Source organism: Naegleria fowleri, assembly GCF_008403515.1.
Source record: "Naegleria fowleri strain ATCC 30894 chromosome Unknown tig68, whole genome shotgun sequence".
Lineage (NCBI taxonomy): Eukaryota > Heterolobosea > Eutetramitea > Acrasida > Naegleriidae > Naegleria > Naegleria fowleri.
The window spans coordinates 492,416-504,437 of NW_025408000.1; the positions used below are offsets into that span (position 1 = coordinate 492,416).

Below are 12,022 nucleotides of genomic sequence, written 5' to 3' on the forward strand. Positions count from 1 at the left end.
GATGCATATTCCAATCCATAACCATACTTTTTGATGTGATTCAAAACAAATTCCTTGTCATTCATAAACTCAACAGGAAAGAAATGTTTATATTTCAATTCTCGGTTCAATAACCATTTCTTCTTCCCTTCTTGTTGCATTGAGAATTTCCATTGCAATAATAATTCCAATTTCCGAAGATTATTCTCATCACAATTTTCACCAAAAGAAGAGGAATTTGAAAAATCAAGAATGATCAATTTTACATCATTTCCCATCATGATTTGTTGATTTAATTTTTGTTTCTTGTTTTTTACATAATCTGAAACACCACCAAGGCCGTCGTTAATGAATGAATCATGGGGCATGATTTCTGTATCCCGAAGGTGGAGTCTTGGATGGAGGTGATTGGACATTTTTTTTTGGACTCGAGCCCTTAAAAAATACCGCAAGATGAACATCAGAATTGACTCTTGCATGCTCCACAGCCTGGAAAGACATTTGGAAAGAATTGAACAACAAGCGAATTACATTTCAGCTACCCTCAAACAATTAAACTCCAAACTTAATGAATATATACGAAATGAAGAGAACAGAAATTGCGAAGAAAAGGCACGGAAGCCATTAGATCATTCGCATCACTTGTTACAATCTTTACAACATCATCTATGTGACGCAATCACCTTTAGAGAAAATCCATCAGTTGAGAAAACTAACGATCCACCAGTTGAGAAAGATGAGAATACATTATCAACATTGAATCAACCAACTCCATCAAAACAAGAAAAAGAATACAAGCCAAAGAACAAACCTCGCAAAACAAGAAGGACCACACAAGCTAAAAAACAATCATCCACCGACAAAGCCAAGCCAAAAAGAAAAACAAAGCAAAAGAACAAACTTCACGATCATATTAATCATGGACAAAAAGGCAAGATACTATATTTGTATTATGATGATCAGTGCTATCAACAATTCGATAAGAAACGTGTAATGAATGTAAGAACAAGAAAGAAGCATCTCACCTTATACTGGATCCAAGACTGCTCTCCGCCCTTCAACATTATTAATTGTTGTGACTTAGAACTTTGAAGACAATGCTGGTAATCGATACATATCATTATTAACATATCATATCCATCAACACTATATATACCTATTCATGACCTTTTTACAATAATTGACGACTCAACCTTACAAACCAACGAAACCATATGCATTAACAGACCAAACACTGCTTTATTTTTACCTTCTGTTTGAATCATGGACTCAACCCATGTTAACAGTTGCTCAACACAAGCATGTAATCTGTTAATATTTGATATATCCTGTTAAAAACATTCGACATTCAGAAGTAGTATCTAAACGAAAATGAAGTCCAATGTTGTTTTATGACAAGTATTGAGGCACCGAAGGGCCAATAAACAATATTTAATTTTTATTGGGATCCATAGAGAGGATCTTTCTATCGGAGGGTGTGGCCACCATGGTTCTTGTGTTTTGCGAGGGTCAAAAGAGAATGCCAAATAATTCTATTTTCGTTGGAGAAGCAAGAGAGAGCATCACGACAGCATTGTTTCATTCTCTTAGGCAACAATTCATCACTATACTCCAAAACAAAACCACATTGCATTTGAGAGTTTTTATCACAAGCTCAAAATCTTTCTTTAAATCTTTGGATATTTTAATGGTTTCCAACATTACTAATCCTTGTCAGATTCAATACGATCAAATAAGGGTGATACACAACCAAATCCACACGGTGATGGCCCAAAAGAAAGAGTGTTGAGTTTGATTGCTTGCAACATTAATTCCTTGTCACCAAAGTTGAGAAAGTTGTAAAATATATCATATTTCGTCGTTTCGTGGACCGAGAATTCATAATAAGAGCTATCAAACTCAATTATGATATCGCTGTTGTTGAGTCATGTTTTACCTCAAACAAGGAAATTATGTTGGAAGTAGTGAGGATTAAATGTAATTTGAGAGACAGTGCCTTTGTCTGTGAATCAGTAAATCCTCCCCCTCAATGTTCAGGCAATGAAGACTTGATCTCACGGCTCTGAAGCGGATTGAGAAACTCGTGGATCGAGTTGATACTGATTCAAAGATTCCCTCGTGCAATTTATTCCGATACAACCGCATCATGTGGACTTGTTTTATTGAAGTTCAATCGAGTTTCCCAAATAAGCATCATGATAACAATATTGGATTCTTGTTTGATATAATTCGTCACTGTACTTCAATACATAACCATTGCATTTAAGTGCTTCCAACACAAGTTCAGAATCTTTCTTTAACTCTTCGCTTGCATAATGTAATGCATGTCCATTATTCTTCACTGCTTCTAACATGAGTTCCTTATCAGATATTATATGATAATGGCCAGACGATACAATGGAAAGACTATTCAGTTTGATTGCTTGTAATATAAATTCTTTGTCATGAGCAATAGTTTCTGGAGCATCTTTAAGAATGCGATTATATCCACACTTCACAACTTGTAACAAGAATTGTTTGTCATATAAAAGTTCTTGAGAAGTACTGTCGAGATATCCATCATTTTTGATAGCTTCCAGTACGATTTCTTGGTCACCTTTCATCACTTCACTTGCATACCCGAGAGCAGAACCGTAATGTCTAACAGCCTCCAATACTACTTCTCTATAGTTTCTCAATTCATATGATGCATATTGAAGAGCTTCATTATTTTGTCTTACAGCTGTCAATACTACCTCTTTGTCGTTCTTCAACTCATCGGATGCAAATTCAAGAGCTGTCCCATTTTGTGTGACTGCAGTTAATACCACCTCTTTATCATTCTTCAATTCATTAGATGCAAATTCAAGAGCTCTACCCTTTTCTCTGACTGCAGTTAATACTACCTCTTTGTCATTCTTCAATTCATCAGATGCTACAAACAGAAACAACCCATATTGATTGACAGCATTTAACACGAGTTGTTTATCTCCCTTCAGTTTATCAGAGACATATCCTAATGCATAGCCATCCTTTTGAACAGCAATTAAGGCAATTTCTCGATCATTCTTCAAATCACTTGAAGCATATTCAAGTGAGGAACCATTATTAGTAACTGCATTCAAAACAATGTCTCGGTCATTCTTGAGTTCATCACTTGCAAATTTAAGTAACTTTCCAGGCAATTGAACAAGTTTCATCATGATTTCTTTTTGTGAATAATCAAAAGAATTTAAATGGGAAAATTCTGGAAATATTGTTTGGACAACTCTCAACATGAATTCATGGTCTAGCAATAAACTTTTTTCTACGGATTTAAGTGCTGTCTTATTTTGTTTAATCGCCTCTATTACTATTTCCTTATCTAGTTTCAAATAACCACAGTCGTCAATTGCTTTTCCATTTTGTTTAACGGCAGCTAAAACAATATCTCTATCTTTCGTAAGATCATAAGGAACATCATACAAATCTAATCTATATTGTTGAATCATTTCCAAAACAAATTCCCTGTCATATAAAAGTTCTGATCGAACATATTCCACTGCCTCTGGGAATTGCTTAACAATTGTCAATATCTTTTCTTTATCATTAAAAATGTTTTCACTTGCATACCGTAATTCATTGGGCTTTTGTTGAATCACTTTCAACACAAAATCTCGATCTTGTTTTAATTGCGTAGATGCATATTCCAATCCATAACCATACTTTTTGATGTGATTCAAAACAAATTCCTTGTCATTCATAAACTCAACAGGAAAGAAATGTTTATATTTCAATTCACGATCGAAGAGCCATTTCTTTTTTCCTTCTTGTTGCATTGAGAATTTCTTTTTTAATGATAATTCCCATCTCCGAAAGTGGTGAACACAATTTTCACCAAAAGAAGTAGAGGAATTTGAAAAATCAAGAATGATCAGTTTTACCTGTTGTGCACTGTTGACGAGTGTATTATTCATCACGACGTGTTGTTGAAATTACGTTTCGGATATTTTTTGACAATTTCTTGTCAAGTTCCACGATAAGCCAACAACAAGCAAGAACTCAAGAAATGATCGGGGCGTTGTTTAGAATGCAATTAGGAACAACGACCTCTTAAGAGTGCCCTTCCGTTTCAACGGCCAAGGCAACCACACGTGTCTCACCTTTTTTCAAAGAAAATGACTCATCTTGATTCCCTTGTCAAGAAAATCTTTCAAATCACCGAGGGCTGGAGCTGTAAACACCCCCGACGGCGAGGACCATCCTGGCTGAATGGCTGTTCGCCGCAGTATCTCAATGTTGGAACGATGAAAGAATATCTCACGTTCCTCTTCATGAAAAAATTCCTCTCCTGGTTCCCATTCCACATGATCTCCATTTGGTTTTGAATAAAATCATGGATGAAGCAGATTTTCGAATTGTGACAGCGCAGGTTCATCTTTATTTCATTATTACTGAGCTAACCAAATATTTTCAACATGAAAAATCAACAAAATTCAATTAGATTCCGCCCATCGTCTTGAGCAACTATTTTGACGAATCGACAATAGATATTTTGTTCTCAAAGTCTCAATGTTTAATGGGTCCTAAATAAGCACCATGATAACATTGCTCCATCCTTTTTTGCAGCAATTCCTTATTATACTCCAACACATAACCATTGCGTTGGAGAGCTTCCATCACAAGCTCAGGATCTTTTTGTAAGTCGTCGCTTGCAAACTTCAATGCAAATCCATTATTCCTCACTGCTTCTAGCATAAATTCCTTATCAGAGACGACATGGTAATTGTTAAAAGACCCTACAATGGAAAGACTGTTCAGTTTGATTGCTTGTAATATAAATTCTTTGTCAAACGCCATTTCCAGTGTCGGAGTGTGATCGAGAAAGTTATCATGTCCACACTTTACAACTTCTAACAAGAATTGCTTGTCGTTTAAAAGATCTTTAGAAACATGCATCACAGTAGCACCATGTTTGATCGCTTCTAATACAATTTCTTGATCACTTTTCATCATTTCACTCACAAACTCGAGAGCATTACCATTTTGTGTAACAGCTGCCAATACCGCTTCCTTGTCCTTCTTCAATTCATCCGATGCAAATTGAAGAGAAAGGCCTGTTTTTCTTACTGCTGTCAATACGACCTGTTTATCATTCTTCAATTCATCAGATGCAAATAAAAGAGAATATCCATCTTGATTGACAGCATTTAACACAACTTGTTTGTCTCTCTTCAATTCATCAGAGACATATTCCAATGCAAAGCCACGCTGTTGAACAGCCATCAATGTAATTTCTCGATCATTCTTCAAATCATCACTTGCAAATTCAAGTATCCGTCCATTCTCTTGAACAAGTTTCATCACGATATCTTTTTGTGAATAATCAAAAGAATTTAAATGAGAAAATTCTGGAAATATTAATTTGAGAATTGTCAACATGAATTCACAATCTTTCAATAAATCTTTTGAAATGAATTGAAGAGCCTTCTTATTTTGTTTGATTGCTTCCAATACAATTTCCTTGTCTAATCTCAAATTATCATCTACATATTTCAGTGCTTCACCATTTTGCTTGACAGCAGTTAAAACAATTTCTCTGCCTCTTTCTTGTCTAATTTCATCATTTAAGAACTGTAAAGCCAAGCCATTCTGTCTAACAATCTCTAAAACAAATTCATTGTCAGATTGGATCAATTTTAACGGAACACATGTCCATGCAATAGGGCTATGTTTTGCTGATTCCAATACCATTTCTTTATCGTTGTGAAAATTGGAAGCATTGAAAAATTCCTGTCCGTTTAAGTGAATCACTCTCATCACAAACTCTCGATCTTGTTGTAAATATGTGGATGCATATTCCAATCCATAACCATACTTTTTGATGTGATTCAAAACAAATTCCTTGTCATTCATAAACTCAACAGGAAAGAAATGTTTATATTTCAATTCTCGGTTCCATAACCATTTCTTCTTCCCTTCTTGTTGCATTGAGAATTTCTTTTTCAATAATGATTCTAATCTCCGAAGATTACTGAGTTCATAATTTTCACCAAAAGAAGAAGAGGAATTTGAAAAATCAAGAATGATCAGTTTTACATTTTCATCATCATTTCTCATCATTATCATGTTTTGTGTTGGAATTAATTTTTGTTTCTTGTTTTTTTCATAATCTGCCTCATCTAGAGCAATGCCTCCACAACCGTCAATGAACGAAAGATGTTTTTTTAAAAAATTTTCAATTAGAAGTTTTTTTAAAAATTTTATTTAAATTATTTTTAATTTTTAATAATCGAACGAAAAACGCTGTGATAATGTTGATTGATCCGAGGAATGTGTTGTTTATTTCGTTCCGTACGAGAAACTAATTTCTTAAATTGAGACTCCACAATCTTCGGTTATTGTGAAAAGGAGGCAAATGATCGCTCGTTCAGATCCATCCATCCATCCATCCATCCGAATATGAAGAAGGATTAATAATTGAACAACCACAAGCTCATTGTGGCACATACAAGACCCGTGATACATCCAGAAAGAAAATTCACTTGATTTCCACTCAAAATACCGAATCCAGAAATATGTTTGACCTTTTCTCCACCAGGTTTCTTGACAACCATTTTCTTTTCTTCGTCGTATCCTAAAGGTATGGTATTCGAAAGAATGATGTCATATTTATGATATATTTAGCAGAATCATTATGGATTTCTAACCATGACCTACCTGAATATTCAAAGATGGCTCCCAATACACTATCCAGTGTCGTTCCAAACAATGCAGAGAAAATGCATAAAATCACAATTGGATATTGATAGCTCAGTACTGTCAGTAATTGTGTTAAAAGTGGCAATTGAGATGTTTCATGTCCACCCACAAGCATAGTTCCAATGTCATTAAATCCAAAATATCGAGCATAAAAGAAGTCCAAACAAATCATAAAGAGACACAGCATAGAATATGAAATTCCACAAACGAGACTTGCCAAATATCCGGATAAGCTCACTCCACCATTCACCTTGATGTACAGAGGCGTTGAAATTGTTAAAAGTATTGTTTCCATATTTCACAATTATTGAATAATTAAGTTACGAAATACATGCATTGATTCACAGATCATTGATTTTCATGAGCTAAAGTTCAAACTCACCCCATGGAATGTTTTCTTAAAATTTAAAATAAATATTGGTTCTTTCTTGGACAAAATTCCATACTCTGATGACCAAGTGTCACTTGTATTTGCAATGTAGCAACAAAGATAGCAAACGAGTAAGAATGTCTTCAATGGATAATCTTTAGCATTGAAATAATAAAAATTCCCATATAAATATCGATGAATTTCAATTCTTGAAAGCTCCATAGGTGCATTGGTCTTTTGAGATTGCAAATAAAGTGCTTCAAAATTCTCAAATTGAAATACTCTAACAATTTGATATAGTAGACATATAAAAGTTGGAAAGAATCCATTCGCAATCACTTGTTCGAAATTTCTCTATAGTCATGATCATGTTAAATTAAACAAGTATCAATGATTCAACATTCAACACAAGCATCAATCGTTCATTTGTAAAATTGTCATTGAAAATTTATGAATTTCAATCCAGTGGCCACCGTCATCCAGAGTTGATCAAAATCATCATCATACGTTTTTCCATTCATTCATTCATCAATGGGTGATTCTTACAATAAATTACAAAACAATAATTACCTGTCCTCCTTCCTTGTATCCATCTTCTCTTTTCCTTTTAATATCTGATTTGTACTTTGTGAGAGCGGAACAAGTGACGAAGAAAAACAACAAGATCAACGTCCACGATAAACCTCCGCAAATGGAAATAAATCCAACAATGAGTGCAGTGAGTGCTCCTGATAAATCTAAGGACTTCTTTCGATAGCCTCTCATTGCAATATAAATTGAAAGAATCACTCCGATCACTAATTTTCCAAGAAACATGTGGATCTACGTGTGTGAGTGTGTGAGCTCTTCGCTGACGATTAAATAATTAATTTATAATTAATTTACAAGAATGATGATGATTGAGACAGTGGTATGGTTCTTTTCTCTTATTTTTTTTAATTAAAATTGAAATTGTTAGTCGTCTCACACACCATGAGATCTTATTCAAACAGACTCAATGAAAATGTACAGTTGGAAGATCAGTTGTCAATGTGAAAAAGAATGGGAATTTTTCGATTGTAAATGTCACACACCATAAGATGTTGTGCAATTGAATCAACAAAATTAAATATTTTGCATGATCCATGTATGCGTTGTTCAATCTACAGCAAGATCAAAATTATTGGAAATGCAAATCTCTTCTTGCTCCATGTTGTTTGTTCACTTTCAAAAAGTTTCAGAAAAGAAGAACAAAAAAAATGGTAAGTTGTTCGACGAAAGGGTTTGTTGCTCTTTTTTTTCTCTAACTGAATGAAATCTTTGAACTTGCTTTGGAATTTATGAAAATAACACCATCGGAATGTGATCACTGATGATATCATCATGAACATTGGGCTATTAATTTGTGTACGATGATGATGATTGTAAATTAGGCTCCACGGAGAAGGCTCGTTCATAACGCCTCATCATCACAACAAGCAACATCTTCATCGCAACAATCTTCACTGTCATCATCGCAACGATATGTAAGGCCAACACAAGAAGAACCCGAAGAGGAAGAAGAAGAAGAAGAGGACTATGAAGAAGAAGAAACCAGCACTCAAGCTCGGAAACGAAAAGGAGCAACATCTTCACGTGGTGGAGGAAGAAAAAAGAAAAAAGCTGATGAAGATGGTGAATATGGGGGTTCTTCAAAAGTTAACGATTTCGGAGGAACCTCCGATGACGAAATTGAACAACTTCTTGGTAATTTAATGAGATTTTGTTTATTTAAAGATACCAACAAATTGCCAATTAAGAGAGAAGATATTATGGCTACTGTTCTTGGAGAAAGGTACAAAAAACGAAAAGGTCTTCTCGATCATTTGATTACGCTTGCGCAAGAAAGATTTTTGAAAATTTTCGGATTTGAATTGTTGGAAATCGATCGACATGATCCAAACGCTGATGTCACAACCAAGTCAACAGTCACTGCCACTCAAACAGCGTCACAAAAGAAACCAAAGAAAAAGTCAACTGGAATTTGGATGTTAAGATTGGCTCCAGCTGACAACGGACTACCCCTGTTGAGTATGAGCAAAAAGGAACAACGAGAGTCTAACTTTAAGAGTATCCAAAACAAGAGAGAAGAGTTTGATTCATTTTCTGGAATTGAGCAAGCTCATCTAGGTTTGCTGATGGTTATTATCTGTCATATTGAGACTAAAAAGAATCGTCTCTCAGAAGAAGACTTGTGGAAATATTTGAGTAGAATGAATATTCATAAGGGAAAATCACACCCAGTGTTTGGCCTTCCTGAAAAGGTCATTCAACAATTTGAAAAGCAATTTTATTTGGAGAAAAACAAGAACGAGCAAGCAATGAAAACACGTGAATCGAGCAATATTTTGTACATTTACCAACGAGGATCTAGGTTGAGAAAAGAATTATTGACCAGCGAACAAATCTTGCATTTTATGGCAGACTTGACAGGAACGACGCTCGATCCAACCACAGAGCGTGAATTCCTCAATGCCCACGGTAATGACGATGAGGACGAAGAGATAGAAGAAGCCGAAGAGGAACATGTGGCACCAACACCTACGCCTCCACAACCTCAACAAGCTCAATCTAGGCTAATCAACAATAGACGCTAACAACAAGCTCAATGAAATTAATTTATTTTGCTCTCTACATTTAAATAATAATTGGAAGTGATACATTTCTGAAAAATTTATTTCAAAAAGTGAAACGATGAGATTGCTTTACAATCGAATTTTACCCTCCAAAATTGAATGGAACAACTCTCTGCTCAAAGGAATGTACTTGCTCTTGGTGGATGGATCTAAAAACAATATCTTTTCGTGACCAACTTGGTCCAAATCAAAACCTTCAGCCTGGTAATGACTCTTGATAAATTTAAGTGTACTCGTCTTGTCGCTCTCTGTGGTTGAAATCCTTAAGAAGAGTGGAATGGCATAATGTGGTAAATGTTTTTTGAGCTCTGCGACTAAAAACTCAGTATCCAAAGAAGCAACATCCACCGAATGGTCTAGTAATAATCGAGCCATGCCAGCTCTACCTTCGCAGTGAGGAACTTGTACACCATAAACATTCGCCTCTTTCAAAGCAATATGATGATCGAGAGTTTTCGTGATAGCCTCACACACCTCTGTTGTTGAAACATTTTCTCCTTTCCATCTAAAGCTATCCCCAAGTCTGTCGACAAAATAAAAGAATCCATCTGTATCATATTTCAACACGTCACCACTTCTATACCAAATGTCACCTTTTTCAAAAACATCTCGATAGACCTTCTTCAAGTTATCCTCATGAGAATTATATGCTTTGTAAATTTCTGGGATTTGTGTAATGTCTTCACCAGGTACTCCAGGTCCTGCAATTTCACAAAATCCTGTGACTGGATCTCTCTTGATAGAATCTGTTTCAAAATCGTAGGTAACGAGAACTTCTTTCTTTTGATTAGTCCACAAGTCGAATGGAATAAATCCACACGAGCCTGCTCTACCGTAAGAATTAATCATGGGATGGGCGCTCAACATTTCTGTTTGTCCATAATGTTCCACAATTTTCTTAATTCCAAAACGTTTTATGACTTTATCCCAAATGTCTTTTCTGAGTCCATTTCCTGCAGCAACACGAAGTGGATTGTCAGCATCATCCTCTTTTTCGGGGGTGTTATACATGTATCTCCATAATTCTCCAATATAGATGGTCGCTGTACATCCAAATGTTCGAATATCGTTCAAGAAATTGCTTGCAGAAAATTTTTCTCTCAATACGCAACAACCTCCAACTAGAAAGATTGCAGAAACTGCCACAACTCCACCATTTCCATGATAAAGTGGCAGAGGAATGTAATACTTGTCATCTTTCACAAGATCCATTTGAATGGACCATGTCACTCCTGCTCCAATAAATCGTCGATGTGAAAATCTGGCGCATTTACTCTTACCAGTGGTTCCTGAGGTATAAATGTAAAATAAGGCATCCTCTCCTGTAATATTTCCTCGATATTTCACACGATCTGGATTTTCCAACATTCGATGGTCATCAAAATTAATAATATCTTCCACAATGTAAACTTTAAAATCTTTGATATGTGCTTTTCGAGTTGCAATTTCAAATTCTTGTTCTTCTTGTTTTGCCTTTTCAAAAACTGGAAGCATTCTCCGAGACACAAAAATTGCTCTTGCGCCTGAAAGTTCGATGGCATGTTTCATTCTGTCAGATGTCAAATTAGTGTTGATACAAGCAATGGTGAGTCCTAACTTGCTTAATCCTCCCCATGAAGGAATAAAATTGACACAATTTTCCATCAACAAACACACCACGTCACCTTGTGTCATGACATAATTTTCTCCTTCAATTTCCGATATTGGCGTATAAATTCTCTTCTCCTCACCACTGTCAGTGGTACATTTCGACGTTATTAAATAATATGCCAATTGATTCGCCATTTGATTCATCTTTTGAAAAGTAATGACATTCTGAGAGTGTAATGGCAAATGTACCGTTTGAATGGCAAGTCTCTCACTGTACACTCGTGCTAAATATTCCATCCAATCCGCACCACTCACAATATTCTCATTTTCGCGGAGTTGTTTCATGGTGAGTTGGCATTGTTCTTGTTGCTGGTACCAAAGTTTGGTAATTTCCTCCAATTCCGAAGAAGAGTGAGAGATTGTTGTTGTTGATGGTGGTGGTGTTGATGGTGTTGTTTTGGTGAAGAATGGTTCCGAAGGGTTATTATGATCAGTCATGGTTGTGGTATGGGCTTCTTGTTTCAAAAGTCAAGTTACGGATCGCTTGTGATTGTTGAAAATGGGCAAAGCAAACAATCAACACTCTGACGAAGAGAAAGGCTATCGCTGGTGGATAAGGAGGAAGAAAAAGGAATGAGCTAGCACACAAAGTCGAATGGTTTTTAATTTTTTTTCGATTTTTTGTATTCCTCCGCGTGAATCCTGCGCA

At 35.6% G+C, this 12,022-nt stretch overlaps 6 protein-coding genes across 6 annotated transcripts; 2 read left to right on the forward strand and 4 right to left on the reverse strand.

Moving 5' to 3' along the window:
- Nucleotides 1-432: 432 nt before the first annotated feature.
- Nucleotides 433-1,071, forward strand: FDP41_009408 (uncharacterized protein; the record flags this gene model as incomplete). Its single annotated transcript, XM_044713363.1, has 1 exon — nucleotides 433-1,071. The coding sequence occupies one exon, from the start codon at nucleotides 433-435 to the stop codon at nucleotides 1,069-1,071; it is 639 nt and encodes a 212-aa protein (XP_044557219.1).
- A 1,067-nt stretch (nucleotides 1,072-2,138) lies between these two features.
- FDP41_009409 (uncharacterized protein) lies at nucleotides 2,139-3,776 on the reverse strand (the record flags this gene model as incomplete). Its single annotated transcript, XM_044713364.1, has 1 exon — nucleotides 2,139-3,776. The coding sequence occupies one exon, from the start codon at nucleotides 3,774-3,776 to the stop codon at nucleotides 2,139-2,141; it is 1,638 nt and encodes a 545-aa protein (XP_044557220.1).
- A 730-nt stretch (nucleotides 3,777-4,506) lies between these two features.
- FDP41_009410 (uncharacterized protein) lies at nucleotides 4,507-6,066 on the reverse strand (the record flags this gene model as incomplete). Its single annotated transcript, XM_044713366.1, has 1 exon — nucleotides 4,507-6,066. The coding sequence occupies one exon, from the start codon at nucleotides 6,064-6,066 to the stop codon at nucleotides 4,507-4,509; it is 1,560 nt and encodes a 519-aa protein (XP_044557221.1).
- Nucleotides 6,067-6,410: 344 nt separating this feature from the next.
- Nucleotides 6,411-7,834, reverse strand: FDP41_009411 (uncharacterized protein; the record flags this gene model as incomplete). The annotated part of the gene is made up of 4 exons (XM_044713367.1): nucleotides 6,411-6,574; nucleotides 6,658-6,949; nucleotides 7,082-7,423; nucleotides 7,640-7,834. 4 exons carry the CDS (start codon nucleotides 7,832-7,834, stop codon nucleotides 6,411-6,413), a joined length of 993 nt encoding a protein of 330 aa, XP_044557222.1.
- A 473-nt stretch (nucleotides 7,835-8,307) lies between these two features.
- FDP41_009412 (uncharacterized protein) lies at nucleotides 8,308-9,684 on the forward strand (the record flags this gene model as incomplete). The annotated part of the gene is made up of 2 exons (XM_044713368.1): nucleotides 8,308-8,310; nucleotides 8,482-9,684. The coding sequence occupies 2 exons, from the start codon at nucleotides 8,308-8,310 to the stop codon at nucleotides 9,682-9,684; spliced, it is 1,206 nt and encodes a 401-aa protein (XP_044557223.1).
- Nucleotides 9,685-9,792: 108 nt separating this feature from the next.
- On the reverse strand, nucleotides 9,793-11,811 carry FDP41_009413 (uncharacterized protein; the record flags this gene model as incomplete). Its single annotated transcript, XM_044713369.1, has 1 exon — nucleotides 9,793-11,811. One exon carries the CDS (start codon nucleotides 11,809-11,811, stop codon nucleotides 9,793-9,795), a length of 2,019 nt encoding a protein of 672 aa, XP_044557224.1.
- Nucleotides 11,812-12,022: the final 211 nt, after the last annotated feature.